Source organism: Tachypleus tridentatus, chromosome 6 (assembly GCF_004210375.1).
Source record: "Tachypleus tridentatus isolate NWPU-2018 chromosome 6, ASM421037v1, whole genome shotgun sequence".
Classification (NCBI taxonomy): Eukaryota; Metazoa; Arthropoda; class Merostomata; order Xiphosura; family Limulidae; genus Tachypleus; species Tachypleus tridentatus.
The window spans coordinates 46,337,527-46,364,493 of NC_134830.1; the positions used below are offsets into that span (position 1 = coordinate 46,337,527).

General features: G+C 35.6%; 1 protein-coding gene across 1 annotated transcript in view; it reads right to left on the reverse strand.

The window, feature by feature from the left end:
* The window catches only part of LOC143252390 (potassium channel subfamily K member 1-like), a 74,026-nt gene extending 47,059 nt beyond the window's left edge, over window positions 1-26,967 (reverse strand). Inside the window, exon 1 of the mRNA XM_076504414.1 lies at window positions 26,448-26,967. Coding sequence (XP_076360529.1) covers window positions 26,448-26,640 — 193 coding nt within the window. The 5' untranslated portion in view covers window positions 26,641-26,967. The remainder of the gene's footprint in view (window positions 1-26,447) is intronic.

The window sequence follows — 26,967 nt, forward strand, 5'->3', positions numbered from 1 at the left end:
AATATGCCAGTCTCTTCAGCCGTCGGTTGAATAATATTTCGTTCAACCCTTTTTGTGATAAAGAGTAACCCGTGAAGTTGACCGTTGGTGGTGTTGACTAACTGCCAACACTTTAATCTATCACTCTTAATTAGGGGTAGCTAGTGAGTAATGTTGCGCATAATTCAACAAGTTTGAATTATCATGTGAAATGGCGATATGTTAATTTAGAAGCAGAAGAAATAAACGAGTAAAGTTTGAAGATAAATATACTTCTTTATCAAGCAAATTAAATCAGGGTTACGTGTAATTATTAGTGCAAAGAGTTTGTTTATTTGTTTGAATTTCACGTGAAGCTACACGAAAGTTATCTGCGCAAGCTGTCCCTAATTTAGCAATGTAAGACTAGGTGGAAGGCAGCTAGTCATCACCAACCCCCACCAACTCTTGGACTACTCTTTTACCGACGAGTAATCGGTTTGACCGTCATATTATAACGTCTCCACGGCTGAAAGGGCGAGCATGTTTGGTGCAACAGGGATTAGAACTCGTGACCCTCAGAACGAGTCGAGCACCCTAATTATCTGGCCATGCCGAGGCACCGCAAGAAGATTCGTGAAGAATCAATAAATGCATCGTGTGCTAAACCACTGAAATATATTAGGTGTGCACTTTGAAGATAAGGAATTAATTGACAATGAGTGTTTTCCCCTCTTCCTATATAAGAAATAAACAAATCGATTTAAAACCAAGTGAAAGCTATAAGCTTATGACAAATACGGTGTACAGGCAAATAATACGTCGTTGACAGGCCTACCTTATAAGTAAGACTAATAGTCATTATTGTATCTACAACAAAATTCAAGTGTTTGACGAATAAAGTCACTAACTCAGTAGTCACTTGACTATACTACAATAAATTCAATAACTGATTCGCTATTTAATTACCCATTCACTATGTGACAATTCAACAATTTTCTGGTGATTAACTATGATTTAAAAAAAATAGTTGCGTACCTATTATGTCATGTCAGTTACAGAATTCATGAAACTTGCACACGCCAAACACCTCGTGTTAGAAATCCCTTTAGCAAAATATACAAAACATATAATCTTAATTATTAAAAATATAATCCACAATTTTAATTTTCATTCAGCAAGCCTCTTACTCAAATATAAATCATTTAGAAATATATATTGGTAACTTAATCTTACCCATATACAGTGCTTGAGGCGGAGTAGGATACAATCCCGCTTCCACCCAAAACATTCCCGCTATCTTTCATTTCCTTCGCTCCCGTAGGGGTGAGTGGGTGAGGAAAGTGATTGCAATCGGGGGTACATATGAGGGTGTGTGTCTATGTCTGTGTTTCCCGAAAATTAATAAATCGAAGCACAATAAAATTTTACCCAAGATAGGAAGCCAGTATGGGATAGTCTTCCCAAATTTTGTCCGGGTCTAAATCCAGATCCAGATTATGGAACACTTTGAAGCATTTTTTATGATGGGGAAATAGAGCATTTTCGATATTTTCAGTTAATAATTCTGTAAAGCGGGATCGGATTTCTACCAAATTTTCTGTGCGCCTTACGGTTGTAATTACTCATCAAGTTATCAAAAATGATCCAGCACGTTGATCAGTTTGGATCTGAAAAGGATATTCTGAGTTTTAGAAGGAAAAATGTGACGTTATCGTATCTAAACGCGTGCAGTGTCGAAAAAGTCATGGATTCTAACCCGCGACTCTCAGATTGTTTGTTGAGCGAGCCTAACCACCAGGGCGCCTACATGTAATTCGTCATATTCTTGTGCTCTAGCATATATATTTATTATTGAAACCACCTCAGTACTTTTTAATAAATAAATGTATATATTTATTTATCTGACGAAGGATATTTATGACTTTGACTCTAGGTTATCAGATCAATGTAATTCCATGTAGTTCGCTGCCTCCCGATTTTAAGAAATCGTGGCAGGTTAATTTTAAAGAAATGATTATACTTTCCTAAACAGGGGTGTCCGGAGATATTAACATACCCTTCTCCTATTCGCAAAAAATAAAATTTTGCTAGAATCATGGGGTAAAATTTGAGAAAGGATTCGTTTTTCCAATTGGCTGGAACGGAGATTTAAAAAAAGTTTATAAATTGACGCGCCAGGAGACAGTATTATATTGTTGGTTTGCTACAGTTGGTAATACAATAAACCTCGGAAGCTATAACTGTGATAAACGTTTATTAATCGAAAAATCTACAGATTTCAACTTCAGTAAATTCTCACTGGACATCAATATTTTTACGAAAACATTACATAACTTCAGTGATAAAAAATCAGCTTGTAAAAGGCGTAAGACCAGCAAAGAATATCAACTCGAAATTTTTCACTCATCGTTAACCGTCGATAAAATATTCAGTTCCAGACCAGATAGAATACTCAGTATAGTTTAGAAAACGTTTGTGTATAAATCATTATTTGTAAGAACCATTATTATAAATTGTATTCTTGTTTGCGTATTAAAATGTATTTATGTTAAGAAAGAAAATTGTGTGTATTAATATTGTTGGCAAGTGTCATAAATTGATATCTCTCTCTGTTTAATTAACTTCTAAATTTGAATTACAATATATCTCAGTTTCAAGCTATATGACGTCGTAATACGTAACATTAATAAATCGTAGACTCGTCCAAGATAAATTACAATGTGTAACACGTGGAAGTGTTATAACGTACGGTCAATTTAAACCATTTGGTTTATGTTTATACTTACTACAATACAATATTTATGTTCACACACAATCTAGTCAAACGCTGCAATTTACGAAACTTATAAATGTGCCCGGCAACGGTCGGTTGCAAACTTTCTCTTTGTTAACCTGAAGATGACCTAAGAAGGTCGAAACGTTCTTTGTTTTATTAGTAAGTGTTAATGCCCATACTAGCCGTCCTTAGATACATTATAAATAAAGTTTTACAGCATATTAGCTGCCAAATTACAGTACATTTCCCAATATAATGCATATTGCCATTACAACAGATCAACTGAACAGAATACATTGCGCTATTACAGTCTTACAAAAAATTTGTACTTTATTCTACCTGAACACGACACGCGGTTTTAAAAACAATAACATACGAAGGAAGTGAAAAATTGTGTTAAATCATGTAATATGACACGCTAACTTGTTAAACAAATGTCTGTGTACTAGCTTGCTAGAGAACAAACTCGTTCAACGTACGGAATAGACAGATACGAATTATGATTTCACGGAGAGCCCTAATAAAGATACGTACCATGTTTGGTAACAGTCGGTTTCGCGTTTCGCCACTTATAAGCACACTGGGAATACATAATAGGGATGATAGAAATGAATACTGCTAACATATACCCTTGTGCAAATTAATTGAAACAAATGGTCATTTTACAACATTTTCAGCATGGCGGCCGGTGTAGGCTCGCTGTACCCGCTGATTTCCTTTAATAGTCATTTTTTCACACAGACAGCGTCATTAGCTGTGTTTTGCAGAACGGTCGATCTATTTTGGGCATATATGACAAATTTTGAGGAATATTACGTCATTCGAAATTGAGTTAGAATGGCAAGGAGACCAGTCAAAAAACAACTTCTTATCAACTCAATGAAGAAAAAACGGTATCAATGGGGTCTGAAATACAAGAACTGGACGCAAGAACAATGGAGGAAGGTGTTATTCAGTGACGAGACTCATTTCTTTGTACAGGGTCAAAGAAGTCTGCATGTTCGCAGATCTCCAGGTGAGAAACTTCGAAAATCTCACATCAATCAGTTCGTGAAACATCCCTTGAAGATTGTTTGGGGCTTTTTCAGCTACTATGGTGTCGGAGGCTTACATATCGTAGAAGGTATGATGCGAAAACCACAGTACATCGAAGTTTTGCAGAGAAGAGTCGTTCCAGAATTGAAAAAGAGATTTCCAGATGGATCTGGCATTTTTCAGCAAGATCTGGCTCCGTGCCACACATCGACTCTTGTGAAGAATTTTATGACTACAACGCGAATAAAGATGCTGGACTGGCCTGGAAACTCTCCGGACTTAAATTCTATTGAAAATCTTTGGACGATTTGTAAAGAAAGACTTTGGGGAAAAGACTGTACTACAAAAGATAAGCTAATTGACGCCATAATTGAGGTGTGGTACCGCGATCCAAAAATTAGTAAAGATTGCAGTCAACTCGTGGACTTGATGCCAAAGCGGATTAATGATCTTCTTAAAAATAAAGACGGCCATACCATGTATTAATTTGTGAGTAATTTTTGGATTCTCAGAAATAAAACGCAAAAAATTGAAAAAATCGTAATTTTCTGTTTTGTTTCAAATTAATTTGCACAAGGGTGTACATCACTATCCTAAGCGTACATGGCAGGTTTGATGACAGTTGTAAATCGTCTCTTATAAGCTTATGTGTATATAAATACACATTTTCTTTTCCAACCAATGTTTTAAACCTTAACTGAAATACAATACCAGATGTAGTTTGTTTTTGTTTTCTTGTAAAACACCTTAACTATTTCATTTTCTATTTCCGTCATTTTAAGACCACATACTTTACTCACTTAACAAACCCCCTATTGGCAAATCGGAGAGACTAAAGGCTTATGGAGTTAAAAGTCAGAAGATATATTCCTGCAGTGGAAACAGCGTAAATAGCCCATTGCGTGGGTTTGTGCTTAAAACAAAAAACAAAGTCACCAACGAGCGAAATAATTTCAACATAATACGCTTAAACAGCAGAGGGACCATTCGTTTATTTACTTTACTGGACAAAGTTAAAAGAGTATATAAGTTAATAAATGTGACGCAACTGTTGCGCTTTGTTCAACAAATTTAAAATATTAAACCCATCTGTCTCAGGATGCATATTATTTGTCACAGTTATAATGTTATATCAGAACGTGACACAACGTTATGACTTCATCACGAATGTCAGAGTGTAGTGCCCATAAACGTATCTCCATAGTTTGTTACACAACAAAGCTGGGCTAGCTCTACAAATGGTCTCAGACTACTAGAAGTTTTCACGTTGGTGGAATTAAGCGTGTGTTTGTTCAGAATCGTGCTTATCTTGCGTGTTCCAGTATCAAGACTCTAGTGGTGCTAGTAACGATAATCAATATGCTCCACGCCTACTTACGTCTAGCGAAAGGAACTTCTAAACGAATACCGTGCATTCCACTGTTTACTGTGTTCTGTTTGCTCTTTCAGATAAATGAGCGAAAAAAAAAAAACGGAGAAAACTTGCATAATACAACTGAATTACGTTTTTCCTTACATTGGAATGTGTGAAACGAGTTTTAATCAAATTGTTTCGTGGCTTCATAATTAATTCGATATTCACACGGACGTCAGAACAGCAATTCTATGTTCGAATAGGCAGCAGAATCAGATAGCGATAAATCACTGGTGATACGTATGGCTTTTTAAAATATAATAGCATTAAAACTTTAAAATCGTTAAGGCGGGTTTTTGTTTCCAACATTCTTACTGGCTCGATTTGCTCAATCGGTTCTTTTTGACAGATGAGTGAAAACGTAAAAGATTTTCCTCCTGTTTCAAAGTGCTTCATCTACTTATGCATATACAGAAAGTAAATAAGTGTTGTAACACTTGCATGGTTTTCTATACATCTATATTTACATCGTGCTTGAGTATCTTCTACGTACGTAATGGAGAATAATTTTGTACTTGCACTGCACTACGTTAGAGCCTTACTGAAAACACACTTTACTCTCAGATTTAATTGGCGAAAGTTACAGCGCTAAAGCTAATAGACGCGGTATAGCTGTTCTGCGCTAGCCGTTCCTAATTTAGGAGCGTAAGATTAACGAGAAGACAGCTTGTCATCACCACCCAAAACCAACTCTTGAGCTACCTTTTTTACCAACGAATAAACTGACCGTAACATTATAATGCCCCACAGCTGAAGGGGCGAGCATGTTTAGTGTGACAGGATTCGAACCCGGAACCCTCAGATTACGATTCGAGCGCTCTAACCACCTGGCCATACTAGGTCAAGATGAATGCCGTGAAAACTGTTTTATCTTCGAAAAAGGACCAATACTGAGCCTATTTACTATACTGCTAGAGCTGTTGGATTTCTTTCACTATTGTCATAAGAAACAAGTAAAACACATTGTAATCGTGAACCAACATTCTTATAGAGCTCATTCCAAGCCTACACCTGGAAAAGAAAAGTAAATATGAAAGATAAGGTCCAGGATACTGTCTTCCTTTCATTGTTTTTAACTAATGTTGATAAAAATGCATAATTCAATATTTAATTAAAACATAAATTAAAGATCAAAATAACAGAACTAAAAACAAACTCTGTAACGAATAATTCAACATATATTACTTTGTTCTTGTTTCTAATAATTGAATACATTGTTTCATTAGTTGAATACCTTGACTGTATAAGACATTTCGTTGGTTAATTACATAATGATAATGACGCGTGTATATTGTGTTCTTAACGAATCTTTTCTTTCTTCCGAAGAAAAATATTACTTAAAATTTTAATTTAAATAATAACAGGAAAAATATTGTAAAGTACATTGTTAACATACAGAGATTTGAGTACGTCATATCTAAACTATTTTACGTATCCAAAAAAGTGAGGTACATGATAACCACAGTCAATATAAAGTCAAGATGGAACGGATGTATCAGGATGATATCTTGACTTTTTTTTGCCGTTTAGTAGGTAATGTCGTTATGCAAACCTATCGCTTTTGGAAAGGTTATGTGACAGGCTTTCTGACACAAAATATTTAAACATTTAGGACATAAATATGTGTCCAGATAGAGAATTTAGAATTTCCAAACAGAAATATTTCTTGTTCTTAATTGCACTGGAAAACAATGGAATATGGATCAACTTGGGGTACCAGGACCATCAAGAAAGAAATCTGCAACACATTGTACTTTTGTCAGAGTAAACGAAGTGCAGCAAACAAAGGTCAGTGGCAAAAACTGTTCATGTACTCCAGGTAACAGGACAAAATAAGTAATCAAGAAGGATCTCCATCCGGAAAGGCGACAGACGTCACGTGTATACAAGCTGCTTCCAAGTCATATCTGTTCAACTGGTGTATACCTAAATAGCTGGTGAATGAAATGGGTACTTATACTTTTATATTCTATAAGAGAACATATCTATGAAATTACTTATGAATTTCTAAGCGATAAGACTATTGTAAGGATATTGAGAAAAAAATCATTGCTGTTATACTCTAAATGGATTGTGGAAAGCCAACAAGGAGAATTAGTGTGCTTCAGACCTGACAGCCTATTGACTGGTCCTTATGCAACAGAAATACAATGCAGCGCTAGTTTGAAGATATACAAAAACCTGGCAGACCACGACTGGACGTGGTGACATGAACTGTAATGATATGGTGAGGCTCTAAAATCGTTTTAATATAAGGTAGTCAACCTCTGTAATAATGTCCTCCCTCTGCGGATCAGCGATAAGAGAAACAATTATAAATTAATAATTATTTTAAACTAAAAAACTTCAATAATGAGATTTGCACACAATATCTTTGAAAAAGTGAAATTAATTAGGAAATGAAAATCTGGAATAATAAACAGGAAAAAAATGTTTTAGGTCTCTTTACTTAACCATATTTTTAAATACATTAATATGTATAGCTTTGCTGCTTAATCTTTTAATTCTGTTTCAAAAAGGGCAGAAAATAAAAAGTACACTCTACATAAGTTTAATTGTTTTTTGAATTTTAAGAAAAGCTACTTGAGGGTTATCTGCGTTAGCCGCCCCTAATTTAGCAGTGTAAGATTATAGGGAATGCAGCTAGTCATCGCCACCCACCGCCAACTTTTGGGCTACTCTTTTACCAACGAAAGGTGAGCATGTGTGGTATGATGGGGATTCGAACCTGCGATCCTCAGATTACGACTCGAACGCCTTAACTCACCTAGCCATACACCGGGCCCGTCTACGTAAGAGAAGAAAATGTTATAAACGATCATAATCTATATTCTATCGCAGCATAAAATTCTAGAAAATTTCAAATTCTCACGCATAAAACAAAAGTAATTAATACTTTTTACCTTATTTTGTGACTTTGATAAGTTTAAAAGCAGCAATTTTAAAACAATTTTCTTAAATCTTAAAATAGTATAGGAATTAGGCCCGGCATGGCCAGGTGGTTAAGACACTCGACTCGTAATCCGGGGGTCGAGTGTTCAAATCCCAGTCACACCAAACATTCTCGCCTTTTCAGCCGTGGGGGCTTTACCATTGACGGTCAATCCCATTATTCGTTGGTGAAAGAATAGCCCAAGAGTTGGCGGTGGGTGGTGATAACTAGCTGCTCTTTTCCCTTAGTCTTACACTGCTAAATTAGGGACGGCTAACGCAGATAGCCCTCAAGTAGCTTTGCGCGAAATTAAAAAACAAACAGTATAGGAATTAAAAACAAATTCACATAAGCGAGTGTTTGAATTAAATCTGTCGCTATGTTTGTTGATTTCGGTTTATCTGGAATTTTGCATGAGAGTTACCTGCGCAAGAAGTCCATAATTTATTAGTCATAGACGTGAGGGAAGAGAGTCTAGACAACAACATCCACGGCCAACGAATAGTGGGTTAGAACGTCGCATTATAACGCATCCAAAGCTAAAAGGGCAGGCATGTTAGGTATGACGGGGATTCGAACCTTCACCCTTCTGATTACTAGTCGAGCGCACTAGCCACCAAGCCATGCCAAACTTTGTGTTTCGGAATTTCACGCAAAAGCTACAGGTATTCAATATCACTCACTGCCATCATTTGAGGCAGTCATCTGACCGAAATGTGGTATTTGTACTATTACTCTAACATTACACACAGCTCTACGGTGCGTATCGCGTTTCTTTTGGCAACCGATCATGTTGCACAAATTCTCTGATTCACATACAAACCATTAGATCACGCTTAACTGTTTTGGTTACTATTTTTGGGATTGGTTTGGTTTGTTTTGAATTTCGCGCAGAGCTACTCGAGGGTTATCTGCGCTGGTCGTCCCTAATTTAACAGTGTAAGACTAGAGGGTAGGCAACTAGTCATCACCATCCACCGCTAACTCTTGAGTTACTATTTTACCAACGAATAGAGGGATTGATCGTCACATTATTACGCCCCCATGGCTAAAAGGGCAAGCATGTTTGTTGTGATAGGGATTTGAACTCGCGACCTTCGGATTACGAGTCGAGTGCTATGGCCAACAGGCCATGCCGGGGCCTTATTTTTGGGAATACTATCGTTTTATAAAATATTGATTTCATCAAAGTAGATTTGTAAAAGTTAACAGTAACAGAATGATCTAAAATCCAGTATTTACTTATATAACCTCATAAGAAACAGTAAAGGCAGACATCAAGAAATAAAGAAGAAAAACACACGAGAGGTAATCCTGTACTTCTTTTCGAAGAATGAAAACATACACATTTCCGTATAGTTTGCACAGGTAAGACCTGATATGTATTTTAGTTTGTTAGACTTTAATTCTATCGTCTGCTGTTTAAAAGTAGTACATATAAACATAGGCAACCTTCAACTAGCAAAAACATAAAATTAATAACAGTAGAAAATCGCGATGCATACACTTGCATACCCCTTAAAACAAAAAAAAAAAAAAACATTCTTAATGACAAGAAACCCACTTGAAATAAAAATGTATCTCAAAACGGCTGGTAAGGTTTTATTGATAAGCAGAAAACAACTTTTTGACCTTCCTAGGTGATCTTCAGGTTAACAAACAAAAAACATTGAAAGTGTGTGATGTCAGGGTGAAATGCGAGTTCCTTGCCATTTATAAATACTGGTGAAATAAGAATGTTTAAAGGTGATCTTATTTGTACCAGCACAGAGATACGACAGAGTGCACACTCTGCCTGAGAATGTAATTTCGAATGTTGAATGTTGTTGCTTTTTTTTGATATTATTCATCTACGTACATTAGTAAAGTACTTCACGTTTACAGTAAGAAACTACGAAACCAGTTTATCTTACAGAAACAAACCAGGAACACTATTCTGGATTATTCTGCCCCAATTCATACTTTATTTATAAGCACAAAAGAACAAAACACGGCTGAAAAAAAAAGAGAGTGACAAAGTAAACCACTTACCTGAAACAATGGAGCCATAAAAAAGTGAAAAGTCCATCTTTTTGATAATCATAATGTATTTAATTTACACTCTAAGTCATTGGTTTAGGTCCCGTCACTCCAAAATAAAAAGGGGCCCATGAAGGCCAGGTGGTCAGGGTAGTCGAATCGTAGTCTGAGGTTCGCTAGTTTGAATCCCCGTCACACTAAACATGCTTGTCCTTTCAGCCCTGAGATCATTATAATGTTACGATCAATTCTACTATTCTTGGTAAAATAGTAGTCCAAGAGCTGGTCGTGGGTGGTGTTGACTAGCTGTCTTCCCTCTGGTCTTACACTGCTAAATTAGGGGCAGCTAGCACAGATAGCTCTCGTGTAGCTTTGCACGAAATTCAAAAACAAACAAACCGCCCCTGGCTTAACATCTCATTGTACCTCGGAAACTCAATCTACCACGTGCGATTGCTATAAGAGAAGGTTAGGAATGACGTAATTGGTATGAATATTAAAATAACCAGATAATCTACTACCTATCAAAATAATAAAACAGCTGTGAAACAATCAGAAATAGACAAGTATTGTCAAATAATCACGGAGTGCCTTCAAAAAGCAGCCAAACAAAACCACTACATCAACATAAAACAGTAAACAACGTATTGGAAACCTATTATCAACTGGAAGTCCCAAGACAACGATTGCGCCAAGTGGTGTAAATCTATCACGGATGGGTCGGAGGTTGCTCACCAAAAAAGGGGTAAAGGTTCTCGGACACACGTCTTGCGACAGTTCCTCGCATAGTACGATGCGAAATTTGTGAAAAGGGAGGTGCCAGAAATTTTGGGAAGGACGATCGACAATCCAAGTGCTGATGGATTTTTTTTTTCTCTCCATCTGCTCCACGCTATCTCAATTTGATTGTCGAAGAACTGTTGACGAAGCGTATTTGGAACTTTCCAGAAAACGGTTTTAATGAAAGTAACTACAGTTTTAAAATAAAGTTCAGTACAGAACTAACAAGAATAAAATGATGTTAAAACATATGTAGTAAATATGGTAGAGCTTAGAGTTTTTAAATCTCTAATAATTATCGTGTCACATTTCTCCTTGAAACGACCTTGGATAAAGAATATTTCTTAAACTTTATATTTTGAGTGTATATTAGATCCAGTTTACGATACAGTGCATCTCTGCTTTTAAAAAGTACGATTAAAAGTGATCTGTCATTAAGCTATGAAGACTGATGCCTAAAATAGACTGTTACAAATGTATGTTAGTTTAAATTCTTTGTTGTTAAGCCAAAGCTACATAATGGTCTGCGCTCTGCCCAACACGAAACGTAATTTTAGCTTTATAAGCCCACAGATTTACTGCTGAGTACCAAATGGGTGCCAGTTTGATATATATGTATATGTATATATGTTAGCAAGTTATTACTAACTTACAAAAAAGTAGGCTAAAAACGATCAGCATACTTTTTCACTGGGGTTAACAGTGTAAGAATGCATAGGGCATTGTAACTTCAGTGTTTCCAGGTTCCCACTTTACTTGGTTTAAGGCAGTATAACAGGTATCTTACCTGCATTAAAAATTAATGAAAATTCCATATTTTACAGTACGTATGTCGTGATGTGCTGCCTGAGTCTCAATGTTTATGTTCTTAAAATGTTAACACAACTATTAAAAATAACAAGATAAAAAATTATACGTATTAGTAGGACAAATAAGACCAGCGAATATAAAATAACAGATTCATAATTCATAAAAAAATAAACTTTTTTTTTCTTTCAGATCGTTCGCAAAGCTTTTCTAATTATTTCTAAATTTCATTTCAAACAAGTATCAGCAATTTAAAAGACGTGGGTGGAAGTTGTACTGTAATAATCTGTATATAAAAATATATAAAAAGGCAAAACGCTATAAAAACAGACTCACATAGCAACCCAATTCTATATGTTAACCGTTGACCTTCTGGTTGACTCATACATTCTCAGTGATTTTTATTCATATTTCCAAGTATTGATATCAAAGTTTTATTTGGAGAAGTATGATTTTCTATTATAAGATTTTAAACATTTAGAACCCTCATGAACTTCTAACGTAGACAGACACTTCTTACGCTGCACTTAATCAAGTAAAGTGAGCACTCGTGTACATTAAGTATACAATGTCACATTGTTATAGCGCCATCTCTGATAAAAAAGTACGTGCCTCTCATTATTAGACCGCTCGGTAAAAATTAATCAAAACTTGGTAACATACGAATGAATTCAATTGCTTTAAGACTAGCACAAATTCATTAAAAATACCTTTTAATGACCAATTTACTGACAAATCTACTGTTTATGTCGCAGTAGAAAAAAAAGTTTGCAAAAATATTATGAGAAATTTACAACTGTGGGTACAAATCGACTGAACTCACTGACTTTCTATGTTGTATTTACAACTATGGGTACAACTCGATTGGCCCCTCGCTGGTACAGCGGTATGTCTTTGGATTTATAACGCTAAGATTAGGGGTTCGATTCTCCTCGGTGGGCTCAGCAGATAGCCAGATGTGGCTTTGCTATAAATAAAACACACACACACACAAATCGACTGAACTCACTGACTTTCTATGTTGTATTTAATTTACTATCATTTCTTGTTACAACTTGGGAAACTTAATTTACTGCAATATACCAGTCTTGAATCCTGTACATTTCAATTGTCGTGGTGACCAGTAAATACGGTCAGTCACAATGCATAAGTAAATAAATCATTCACCCAGGAGGTAAGCGGTTATCAAAAAGTTTATATGTTTGATAGACTTTAAAAATAAATGTTTTGTACTTAGCAATACGATTTTACTCCTACTTATCATAAATCAATTTGAACTGAAAGATCGTGAGCAAATGTGCGTTACTTGTGTAATAAGCACGCGTTAAATATTAGTATATACATGTGTAGTAAAAGTATGTTATTGTGTACCAAAAATGCGTTTCTATGTATTAGGCGTGCGTCAGATTATTAGTATACGTTCGTGTATACAGTGTAATGTGGTGGGCATGCGTTACTACATCCCAAAAACGCATTACTGTGTAATAAGTGTGCATTAGAGATTAGTAATAGTACATGTATACTGTGTATATTATGTTATACAAAAGTACGCTCTTGACATATAGTAAATTTACCTTACTGTGTAGCAAATTTATCTGCATTAGTGCGAATGAAAGCAGCACAATTGTGTAGCAACTTCTTTTTAATTTTTTTTACAAAAGAACACGATAACTAGAGAAATGTTTAAATCTGTTTTTGATCAATACGAGTATCAAAATCTCGTTTTTAGAGCAAAAAAAGACTTTCCGCTAAGCCACTGAGAGGCATCTTTAAATTTTGAGTACCCAAATATTTAAAAGAACCAAGAGTGTAGCAAGCCAGACTTTTAAAAACTATAGGCACGTGATAACGACTGCTCAATGGTATCAACAAAACCAATGTGTCTGTTCAAAATATGTTAAAAATAATAACGCATAAGTACAAATATATTTATTATAAATATATACTTAAATACACAGAACCATAATATGCAATAGACAACAGCTGGTAAACATGTAAGTACATCAGCAGTTTGTTTCTAAATTTTGTGCAAAACTACACGACGGCTATCAGTCCTTAATTTAGCAGCGTAAGACTCCAGGGAAAATAGCTAGTCATCACCTCCTACCACCAAGTCTTGGGGTACTCTTTTACCAACGAATAGTGGGATTGATCGTCACATGTATCGCCTCCACAACTGAAGGGACATACATGTTTGGTGCGAAGGGGATTCGAACCCGCGATCCTCAGATTCAAGGGCCTTGATTCAAAATATGCTGTAAAAAAATCTGTTTTATGTAACACATTTCAACCTGGTAATTTTTATTGATAAGGGGAGAACAACGTTTCAACCTTCCTAGATCATCTTCAGGTTAAAAAAGAATTTGAGTGTGGACGTTGACTGACACATGTCTTAGGGACGAGAGTATAAACGGGTACCAAATTGTAGGGAGCGTTGCAGGTGGATTTTTTAGTAAATATGGCGTGAAAGCAATGTCTAAAACAAGGTGGCCATATTTTATTAAATAAAATCGGGGTCACTAATGTAGAAGTGTGTACTTGTAGTCACCATTATTGCAGATACAGCCAGTACTGTAGAAGTTTAGTGACAGTTGTATTTCTCTGATAAGTGTCTCTTTTAAGATTTTATTGTTCTAAAAAAACCCAGAAAACACGGGAATGCTATATAAACCTTTGGGCGATAGCAAAGAAGAATGTGCGAGCGAGGATATTCGTTCAATAACAAGGCTGTACATTCTGGCTGGGATACTACAGTTATAGTAATGGTTCAGACATTATTTATATTAGTAAATGTCTTGATAACACCTGTTGCGACATGAACTGAATTAACTGTTGAAACGAAAACTATCTTCGCTAGTCGTCCTTAATTTAGCAGTGTAAGACTACACAGAAGGCAGCTAGTCATCACCACCCATCGCCAACGAATAGTGTGATTGACTGTCACATTATAATGCCCCATGGTTGAAAGGGCGAGCATGTTTGGTGTGACGGGAATTCGAACCCATGACCCTCATATTACGAGTCGAGCTCCCTGACTGCTTGCACACCAGCAAAGTAATATAGTTTGTTAAAAGGCGCAGCTATCAATGAATGCGCGCTACAAGGAGTGCATAGACGTTACTGCTGTGATAACAACAGACAACATGGGATAAAATAAAATATATGATATGTGCATATAATACGTTTGCCTGCTACGTCGTTGCAAACGAAATAGATGACGTCACGATGGTAATAAATTGCACGACTTGTTTCATCTATTTGAAATAAAACGATAATATCTTACGTTTAGTGTTATACAATATCCACAATCAGCTTCTATGAAATACTTTCAGTTTAAACTGCAAATTATTTACCACGAAAACTGCAACAAGTCATAAAAACAAAGTCTAATACGAAGTATAAATGTTGGGTTTATTTTTTGTATTTCTTAACGCTAATTACTATACATGTAAATTCATAATTAACTGAAGGCTATCTCAAGACATGAAGAGTTACTTCCCTTATATGTAAATGTGAAAACGTAAAACATAAAGTGTGAAATCGCAAGTTAACATGTATCTCCGCATGACCGATCAAACTTTCATGCCAAATTTAGAAAAGATCCATTAAAGAAGTGGGTATATAAAAAAAGAAGAAGAAACTCTTATCAAAACCGCAAAACTGAAAATTTACACGTAATGAACCTCCATACCAATTTTGGTGAAGATCCACCCACATCCTGCAAAGTAATTATATGGACATATACCAGACAGTACTATTATATTCATATAGTAGTTATTTATTTATGTAAACATCTCAGGCAAATTGTACTGTACATATACGAATTTCAAAATTACATCCATTTAGTTATGTTAAATTGTTACACTGTATAAAATTTCAATAATTTTGCAAATCATTTCGAGAAGAAAGTATAATGACAATCAATTTTTCTTATCTTAAGCTTTCCCTTAGTTTAATTAGGGCTTTTATGACAGCACTTTTAAGTAGCTTTTATCTCTCTACAAGAAACCTTTCGCCAAGTGAAAAGATATCACTTAAGCTTGTTAACTTGTCAACCTTATATTATTCATACCCTCTGCTGGCATATTTTTAGATATGATTTTTACTGTGGAAACGAAAGACGTTAGAGGTTTCTAACATCTTTGCTGGAAACATACAGAGAGCATTCTTTTAAGACTTTACATATCATGATAGTATGAGTTTTGAAGGATCAGACATGGAAAAAAATTTAACAACATATTTTTGGCATCTCTGGAATCACGAATATGAGTTTTATAACATACAAAATATACAACGATCCACTTTGAGAATATTTTTTTATATGCATATTACTTATTACGAATGTAGTCTTAAAAATTCGGTATACACGAGGTGGCGTATTTCAAGATGTTTGTTTGCTTGTTTTTTGAATTTCGCACAAAACTACTCGAGGGCTATCTGTGCTAGCCGTCCCTAATTTAGTAGTGTAAGACTAGAAGGAAGGCAGCTAGTCATCACCATCCACCGCCAACTCTTGCGCTACTCTTTTACCAACGAATAGTGGGATTGAACGTCACATTATAACGCCCCCACGGCTGAAAGGGCGAGCATGTTTGGCGCGACGGAGATGCGAACCCGCTACCCTCAGATTACGAGTTGCACGCCTTAACACGCTAGGCAATGCCGGGCCCATTTCAGGATGTAAACGGGACATGCTTTTAGACTTCATTCTAAAAAATTAGCTTTCGTAAAGTTCTAGGTTTCATTGCTATGGCGAATTGAGCAAATTTTGTCGACTAGTTCAAAGAATCATCATTTTTCTTTTGTGTACTGTGTTCATTACATTAAGCCACTGGTCAGCCAGAACTAAACGTACCAACATCAACATAACGTATTTGTTACCTTTAATAACTGAATATTTATCGTACCCTCAGTAAGTAAATTATCCTTTTCTATCATTATTGCATTCTAATTAAATAACATGTGGATGTATGAAGTTTGAAAAAATGCACGAGCAAAAGTTAAGTTTTTCATTAATCAAATTCCCATTGCAACAGTCGAAAGAACATTCCTAATCTCTAAATTGCGAAAGGTCCCTCAGTAGCACAGCAGAATGTCTACGGACTTACGGCACTAAAATCCAGGTTTCGTGGTAGGCGGAGCAAAGACAGCTCATTGTGTGGCTTTGTGCTTAATTGCACGTTACGGGAAAGTTTATCTGTTTAGTGCCACGTTATTCCAAACAAACAAAAAACCCAGGCTATTAAATTCCAACACTATCACTCGAATCATTTTACACTAGTTAAAATTCACTTTCTTCATTTCTCCAGTGGCCCAGCATGATCAGGTGGTTAATTAAGGCACTCGACTCGTCATCCCCCTCACACTAAATATCCTCGCCCTTTCAGCCGTGGGAGCGTTATAACTTAACGGTCAATCTCACTATTCGTTGGTAAAAGAGTAGTCCAAGAGTTGGCGGTGGGTGGTGATGACTAGCGGCCTTCCCTCTAGTCTTACACTGCTAAATTAGGAACGGGTAGCGCAGATAGTTCTTGTGTAGCTTTGCGCGAAATTCAAAAACAAACAAACAAAAAACTATTTCTCTGGAGCTACTATGTTTCCCGTTTGGTCAGTGATATGTTTACGGGCTTACAACGTTAAAGTCCAAAATTTGTGGCTTTGCATTAAACAGACAAAACCTTTGATTTTTACAAATTTTTCGAAGTTCATATTTTTCCCGAAAAATTTAATTATTTTTTACAATTTCCGCTCGATATATTATATAACTTACCAAGTCGGAAACTCGTCTTATACTTTAGTGGATGTAGAAACAGAAGAAAAGAAAAGTGAATTTAGCTAATTTGCATATAAAATATTTCCTTCCAGCAAAATTTTTAAGATTTTTTGTATATATAATAGAATACAAAATTGTGTTCCAACGACACCGAATCGACTTCGCTTACCATTATTTTCTAAGGTAACACTCTTGTGCTAGCCAAGATATATGACGGGCTTAATTCTCTGAAAGTAAAGTATTAACCAATGTTAAGCTTCAAACACCATACTATTGCAAAAGTTTCTCATTGCCCTTAAAATTATCTATCAGTTTAACTCTACACGAGAGAAGCAGGCCCACTCAATTTCCAAGTAATACAATAAACCAGACCTGTGAAAGCTGATTAAGACCATAATAATGTTGTAGGTTTTGCTTCTTTGTTTTTAATTTAGACGCTTTTATTGATTTTGGCTGGAAGAATATTCTCACTTCACCTGATGAGCGTGTGTCATCAGTAGAACTGTCTAGGACAGTGGTTCCCAACCAGGGGTGCGAGATAACATTTGTTTTGGCCACCTTCACCTTTATTCTTAAGTAAATAATTACTGTGAGGGGTGCGATAACATATTAAAATTTTTTAGGGGTGTGGGGCATAAAAAAGATTGGGAACCACTGGTCTAGGAAATGAAGTGGATGATTAAATACAGTTCGTTATTGACTGATTATTGATTAAACGAGTGTGATAGTTTATCTGCTAGTTGGTTACTTGGTTCATGATGTAAATGGTGAGTCTGTGTTTCAAAGACGTGCTAGAAGATATAGGAGAGATTACAAGTAAGCAACTGTTCAGTGTTATTTTTAAGTTAGGCCTACATCTTGTTGGCAATACCAAATAATCTTCACTGTTGACATTTTCTATCATTTTCAGTGATTAATTTCTGCAAGATTCAGAGTTTAATAAAATTCCAAATTCGGCTGACCATCAGAAAAGCAACATTAAGCCAGATCAATTCATATCTTGCTCTGACGATTTCGCGACCTTTATTTATTTATTTTTAGTATTTGATTTGTTTATTTGAATTTAAGCGCAAACCTACAAAAATGAGTTATCTGTTCTGCCCACCACGGCTATTGGAACCCGGTTTCTGGCCCTGTGCCATTGGGGGAGGGGACTTCTTTGTTTAGCGGGAGAAGAATAGTGAAGATGCAGCTCCAAACACGAAAGAAAAATTTACTCCTTAATTTTTTTATGTAAACAAAAATTTATTGCCCTGAAATTTTGGCTCAATATTTGGTATCTCCAAAAATCATCAGGTAATCTTTACAAAACTGACTAAACAAAAATAAGGTCCGCCAAGCTATATACGTACGGAACACTTCTTCAGACCACAACATCAGCTAAGTTTCTAGGATGAACCCACGATTAATCTGAGTTAAACACATAGGTAGTATTAACACAAAAGTTTAGCAGCATGCGAACTGTACTAGGGGAGGAAACAATAGAACATCAGCCGACAATATAATCAGAATACACAAAACACACATGCGTCCTGTAGTTGAATATGCGTCCAGGGCATGGATAAACGTAGCACTAAAACATGTAACTAAATTACAAACAATACAGAATCCATTACTAACAACAGCATATGAAGAATAGAAATCTACATCATGAAATTCGTGAAATTTAATTCACGAAAAACGCAAATATACAAACACTAACTAATAGATTCCTACATAATTCGCTAAATTTTTAATATATGGTGGTAGTTTTCCTATCTAAAACAGTGTTAAGAACTTCCTCTGTAGTGACGCTAAGGAATCTAAATGAACAGTTTCTTGTCATCACTCATATGCACTCAATACAGCCGTACCAAACATCATTACTTACGGTAATTGCTTAAGCTAGTATCATGTGATGCTACACGTTCTTTAATCAGGAGAATTTGGTAAAATGTAGCAAATTTTTGCTTAAAGATTGGCAGTGCATAATAATATTCCATCCGTATGATTCTTTGTGAAAACTTGAGCTAGAAATTGCTATTACCAGTGTAACCAATATTTATGTATCTGCACGTCCTTTCATCCTACAGTTTTGCTGCTCTAAGTCAGCCGTCTTTAAACCGCATCACAAGAACTAAAAACGGTCCACTTTTATTCTTCGGTAGGAAAACGTTTTAACCGATATTCACGTGACATTTTACATGTGCGCGCACAAATGTTTTGGTCAAATATGAGTGTTTTTTGTTGAATAATTTTGCACCAAATTTGACAACTAACTGTAAGATCTATAGCATAACTAATTTGAAAAGAAAACAAAATCATAAAAGTTAAGTTTGTTTTTCTGTAAAATAAATTTCTGCACATTCTGTGAGAAAAATAAAAAAATTTGGAAAAACTTTATTGGGGGGTTTGTTTTGAATTTCGCGCGAAACTACTCGAGGGCTATCTGCGCTAGCCGTCCCTAATTTAGCAGTGTAAGACTAGAGGGAAGGCCGCTAGTCATCATCACCCACCGCCAACTCTTGGACTACTCTTTTACCAACGAATAGTGGGATTGACAGTCACATTATAACGCCCCCACGGCTGAGAGGGCGAGCATGTTTGTTGTGACGGAAATTCGAACCAGCAATCGTCGGATAACGAGTAGAGTGCCTTAACCACCTGGCCATGCCGGGCCGTGGAGAAAAATTCAATCAGAATTGGAGATTTTATATCTCGTGTATTTCTTAATATATTTCCTTTAAGTTTAGTATGTGAATTAACGATCCAGTAGAGCACATTCACGGGAAGTATGTGATAGTTTGAATTATCACTGTTCAAGCTACAGAAAGTAGAAATTCGCTAAACTATCACTTCTGTTAATAACACAAAGTGTCTCCTGAAGGTTGTTTTGGTCGCACGACACACGCTGGATTGATAGCGTATATGTGAAGAATGCCTGTACCTTAGAGTTGGAAAAGGGCCTCTTAAATACTGGTTCAGGATTAGATGATATTATATAATAACTTCTACTGGAAACGTTGACAAAAATTACAGTTAATAATAGTTTTAATTATAAGTGCCAAGCAAACCACATACACACGAAAAAAGAGCCTATGACAACTAAACCTTACATCATCCTTGGGTGGATCCACGACAATGTCTCATCGTCATGACTACTGACTCTCGCTTTAAAACAAACTGTGTGTGTTTGTGTGTTTTTCTTATAGCAAAGCCACAAAGGGCTATCTGCTTAGCCCACCGAGGGGATAAAACAAACTGACTTTTGATGTTGCATTCCTGTTCATAAAAACAGTTTTCCAAAAATTTGACACTTTATTGCAAAAATTTGGCGTTACTTTGATAAAGCATAAGATGCATACTTTGTAAAATATTATAACTATAAGATTTGAATAACGTAATTAAATGAAGATGACCATCAAAATTTCTCTAATTTTTATAATTATTCAAGAAGTTTTTTAACGATGTTTCAATTGTGGGAAATGTTCTAATTTTATTTACATGAATTGAATCAGACAAAATTGTTTTTTTTTCTTACAAGTATGTCTTTTGTATTTTCTAATCATTTTTTGAAAATTTTTAGTCTCTTGTAGTTGACTGAAAAATGTGTTTGACAATTGTTTTATTGAAATAGAACCATTTCTTTCTAATGAGGCGCCAATTTTATGCAACAAAGTGCCAAATTGTTTGCAACAGTGTATAATTTCTCATCTTGAAAAATACAAGCTATAATTACCGAATTACTTACCTGATCAGATTCTCACATGGAAAAAACACTCTTTTGAAGTAATTTTCCTGATGTTTTTAAAAAGTAATAAAAATAAGTAAAAAGATAGACTGTATAAAAAAAATATTTGGATGAAACATTGTCCGTATCTCTTCTTTTGGTATCCTTTCTCGTGGTGGTATTTGGGTGAAATATTGTCTATATCTCTTTGAGTATCTCTTCTTTTGGTGGTATTTTCGCCACTTATCCTTGTAATATTAGAAATGAAGCACACTTAGCAGTCTAACAGGATTGCAGTTTAGCTCCTGAGAATAATTTTACACTTTTGTTAGCGATTTTTCATGTTTATAATCCTGTGGCAATCGAAATGTGTGAAATTAAAACTGATTGATTCTTTTAAAAGTAAAGTGATACAGTATTAATCAATCAAACCGAGTGAAGCTAACAACTACATATTGAAATTTCAATTTCTCAACCATAGGCAAGAAAAGGACGCTGCACAATACCAAGATATAGGAATAATCACTATTTATTAGTATTATTTTCAAACTTGGGATTCATTGCACGGTTTTTTTCAACCATTTTTAGTGGAAAGCTTTACATATGAAATAATAATTGTACTTGCACATTCACTTGAAATAGTTTATACAACATTTACACAATTTTCATTTTTGAGTATGAAATCCGATTTTCACGACTCTTAAAGTTTCAAGTTCTAAAAACTACTTAATATTCGTTTTGTCAAAAATTCCGAAACAAAAATTATATCACTAAAAACAAGTTCGCAGAACATGAAGTTCGGGAGGAAAACCGTTTTACTTATCGTTTATTATTGTCTTGCCGAATAACGAAATAGAATCTGCCAGAAATAGAAACCGTTTAAATAATAATAAGATCAACAGTAAAATGTCACATATTTTCGCCTGTCCACGTTATAATGAACGAAAAATGATGAATGTGACGGAATGAAAAGTTTTAAACCAAGACCTTTGTATTCTCAAAACCAATACTTAAAAAATGTACGAATATATAAATTACTTTTGTCAGCCTCTAGATAAAGCATTGAGATGAAATAAAACATATAGAGTTTTGTTCAAACCATTATTTTTTCCCAAAGATTCTTCAGAGCAAGAAATAATTTGTCATCTTCACATGCTCGTTATGTAATCAATCATTCTTTGGTGGAGAGGGGGGGCAGAGTTTATTGATTGTGAGCCTGAAGACATTCTTCTGTGTTTTTGTCACCTGAGATACAAGAGCCTCTGTAACCCTTCAACATCTTCCATTCAGATGACAGCATAACAAAACTTTTGATTTCATACGTCCCACAACTTTGATCACTGGCGAGCACAGTTAACATGATATATTTTATCGGAGTGTATTACAATGAAATACTGTTACCGATTTCCTGTCTCATCTTTATATTGAAACCACTCGATTTTACTGATTTTAGCTTTATTTTTATATTTCAGAAACCACAATATTAACATTACAGTTTAACACTACACGGGAGAAGTAGGCCCACTCAATTCACCAGTAATACAATAAACCAGACTTGTGAAAGTCGATTACGACCATGGTAATGCTGTAGTTTTGTTTCTCAGTTTTAAATCTGGGCTAGACGAAGTTTCTTATTTCACGTGATGAGTGTGCGTCTTCATCATTAGAACGGTCTAAGAAGTCTTATTTGTCTTATCTTCATATTGAAACCACACGGTTTTACCGATTTTTCTGTCTTATGTGTGTGTGTTTTTCTTATAGCATAGCAACATTGGGCTATCTGCTAGCCCACCGAGGGGAATCGAACCCCTGATTTTAGCGTTGTAAATCCGTAGCCAAACCGCTGTACTAACGGGGGGCTTTCTGTCTTATTTTCATACAACAAAAACTACAATATTTTATGGTTTTTCTGTCCTATCTCTGTATTCCTTGTCCACGAAATCCAACAAAACTGTTTTTCTGGTATATTTTGTTCAGAGAGTGGTTAAAACCTCAATATGTGGTACACACCGTTAAAATTATCGTATGTTAATATCTCATGGTGATCACGTCCAATCTTTTGGTAAAATAAGAGAAAATACAGATACTGTAATGTTGCTTCATGGCGGCCACATTGCAACCGCAAATGAAAGTACTTCCACTATAACACAGTTAGCCAATACTGATGGAGAGGTTCATGCCATGTTAATCTCAGGAACGGAATTTCTTTCTACATTTTAGCTAAAACAAGAAAACAAACTCGCAATGTGCATGTGCTGAGACACAGTGAGAGTCTTTGTCGAACTTGCCAAGAAGATCGTGTATTCAAGACACGCCTAAAAACGTCCTGACCCTTCTGCGTGCTCATGTGATGCTTCTGAATGAACAAAGACGCTCTTTTTTATCCTTGATTGGTTCAGATACCATCGAATTTAATAAACTCAGATGGGCTATGTTAAGGATATTAAAATTAAAAACCTTCCACTGCACACGTTGTTCTTCGCAAACACACCAAAAAACAGCAACTATATCAAGACCAAAACCAAATAGACATCAGTAAAATACTGAGACTGGCTAAGTGTCTAATCCTCTCATAGAACCTTTGCTAAGTTATAGGTGTTCCCTAGAAGTCGTTGTTTCAAAAAGTGGCATTTATTGATATCTACACTGGAAAGCGTTGTTTCAAAAAGTAACATTTATTGATATCTATACCGGAAGACGTTTCAAAAAGTGCCATATACTGATGTCTGTATATTTACTTTAACAATTGTTAAGACTGTCAGAACCACTGGAAAAGATCACTTATTGATGAGAGAAATTAATAAAACAGTATGACATATATAAGCAAGCACATAGCTCTAAGTTAATAAAGAGATTATTTAGAACTTTAGAACTTCTAGTTGCTTTCTTATATCATTGTGTTTGTTTTCTTATAGCAAAGCCACATAGGGCTATCTACTGAGCCCACCGATATATCATCGTTTTGGTATCCCATACTTATGTTACTAGTTGTGAGTCGCCAAATATAACCCTTACGTAAAACACTTTTACGTAAATGTCCTTACGAAGTTAAGGACAAAGCAATACAATGGGCTATCTCTGCTATGCTAAACACGGGTATCGAAACCTGGATTCTAACGTTTAAGTCCGCAGACATGCCGCTGTGCCACTGGGGGGCTGGGTTCTAATTGGATCATGTACAGCTATTTGTTCATAGTAGAACTGTGTAGTCAATGTCTGGTCCTATTGATGAATACCCATGCCTGAAATAATGGTATTTGGCCTTAAAGTCAACACGTTCTTACATTTTTCTGCATTTAATTCGGACCTAAATTTTACTTGTGGTAGAGCTCTGACTTTTGGAGATGGTTTCAAATTCGTGCGATACTATAGAAATATTACCATCAGCTTAAGCTGTGTGTACGTTAAAAGAGTGATAGTCAATCCCTTAACGTGGATGGCGCTACTGACTGGTTGCTCTTCTCCTGGTCACTGGTTAGAAATTAGTCTAAGTAGCTCTGCCATAAATAAAAAATGCATTGCACACTACAAATGTGCAAAACAAGTACTAGCAGATGTAAAAGTACGTGAATTGGCATAAAGGGATGGGTGTATTATAAGGGTTGGCTGGTTCAAAATATTCACCTTCAACATAGCAACAGGTTAAAACAGATCATGCAAACACTGCAGACTGCTTTCGCTGAATATCACATATAACAGACATAAGGACACCAGGTTGCTTCAGTATAAGTTAATAATATGGTTTTAATTTGAAGTTTTCCACATTAGAAGGTTCCCTTTTAACTGAAGACGATAAATATTGGAAACTTGAAAGGCCATATGGACATCTCACTAGAATGACAATAGTTTGTTTATTTGTTTTTGAAATTCGCATAAAGCTACTCGAGGGCTATCTGTGCTAACCGTCCCTAATTTAGCAATGTAAAACTAGAGGAAAGACAGCTAGTCATCACCACCCACCGCCAACTCTTGGGCTATTCTTTTTACCAACGAATAGTTGGATTGACCGTCACATTATAACGCCCCCACGGCTGAAAGGGCGAGCATGTTTGGCGCGACGGGGTTTCGAACCCGCGCCCCTCAGATTACGAGTCGCACGCCTTAACGCGCTTGACCATGCCGGGCCTGAATGACAATAGATAAGTACAAAATAACATACGTTTCTACCATGTAGTAAATATACACCACTAAATGATATCAGTATTAGACGTTACACTGTGTATTATTCAACATATTAATGCGAGCAGTTTGGCGATAATACAGAGACTGTTAAACACCCACAAACACACACTTAAGGCTAGCAATCTCTCAAACATGGAATCTACACATACTCTTCCCTGTAATTTTTGCGCAGATAGCCTTGTTGCTTTGCGCCATAAAACACCAAACCAACCTTTAATTTTACGTCAATAAAGTCATTGAAAATGATGTCTTGACCCATATATAAACGTCTTTAAAGAATAACTCTTCTTACGTTATAACTGAAATTATATAAATTATAATTGAACTACTTACGAGAGAAATCTATTACATATCTGTAGGTATAATGTCAGACTTCTATATTTCATGCCGTTCAAATATTATACCACATTAGTTCAGAATTTTTATGATTTTCCCTCTTACAATACTCAAAGTAGAAAATAGGCAAATAATATAACAAACAAAGGAACAATGGATGAAGTTACTCATGTTTTACGTAAAATACACAGAGCTAGTGGGATTATCTGTACTAGTGATGGTGTGTAATATTTAACATGTTTCTGTTCGTGTCATGATATGAGGGATCCCTTACCCATCAAAGAAATGAAATTACTAGTTGTTTGATCCATAAACATTTAAGAAAAAACTCGTCTAAAAGGCTACATCGGTAAATATAAACCAAACCATGTTTTAAAATTAAAATTATATATATTTGAATATACGTAAAAGTATCTAATTCACTCTTACTTCTTTTCTTGGTTGTTTTTAGAGATTAGAAAGGTAAATCTAAATATCAATTTTCTGATGATAATCCAAAATAACGTCACTGCTAACACCGCGAAAATAACTTCTGTGTTTTCTTATAGTAAAGCCACACGGGCTATCTGCTGTGTCCACCGAGGGAAATGAAATCCTGATTTTAGCGTTCCAAATCTGTAGACTTACCGCTGTACCAGCGGGTGACAATAACTTTTATAAAAATGTTTTGATTCTAATTAAACAAAAAACCCGATAGTTCTGAAGTTTTAAATGTATGCTTACCAGTAACACAAGAATAGTCAACCAGGAACTGAGACCGTTTACTGCGAAGCGTGTGTATCATATCGATTTCTTCCGGAGATTCTGTAGCCCAAAATATCAAAGCACCGATCGTTAAAACCAATATATAGAAAGCTGTCAATAAAGCTAGACGGACATTGCTTCGACGTAAATTCTGTCGTATAACTTCCTTCATGTTATAATTGCGGCAGTCTTACTGAACAGAATAGAAGACAATGCACCTTCGCCTCAACTCTGTCAACGTTCAGTATCTGCACTACCTCCGCGAAAATTAAACCTTTCACACAGAAATAGCTTTCTAAAAGGGCAAACCGCCGTTATTGTTAAACTGGCTAGTAACCTGCTACCATTTCTTTCTATCTAAGTTGTAGTGATTCTTATAACTATCATAATCCTTGCTTGCTTTTAGATTGGTCAGACGCCGTAGTGCTCTATCGAATATTTCTCTTCTTCGGTGAAGTACGTATATCTAATAGGAAATAGGGTTCGATACGTCCCACGA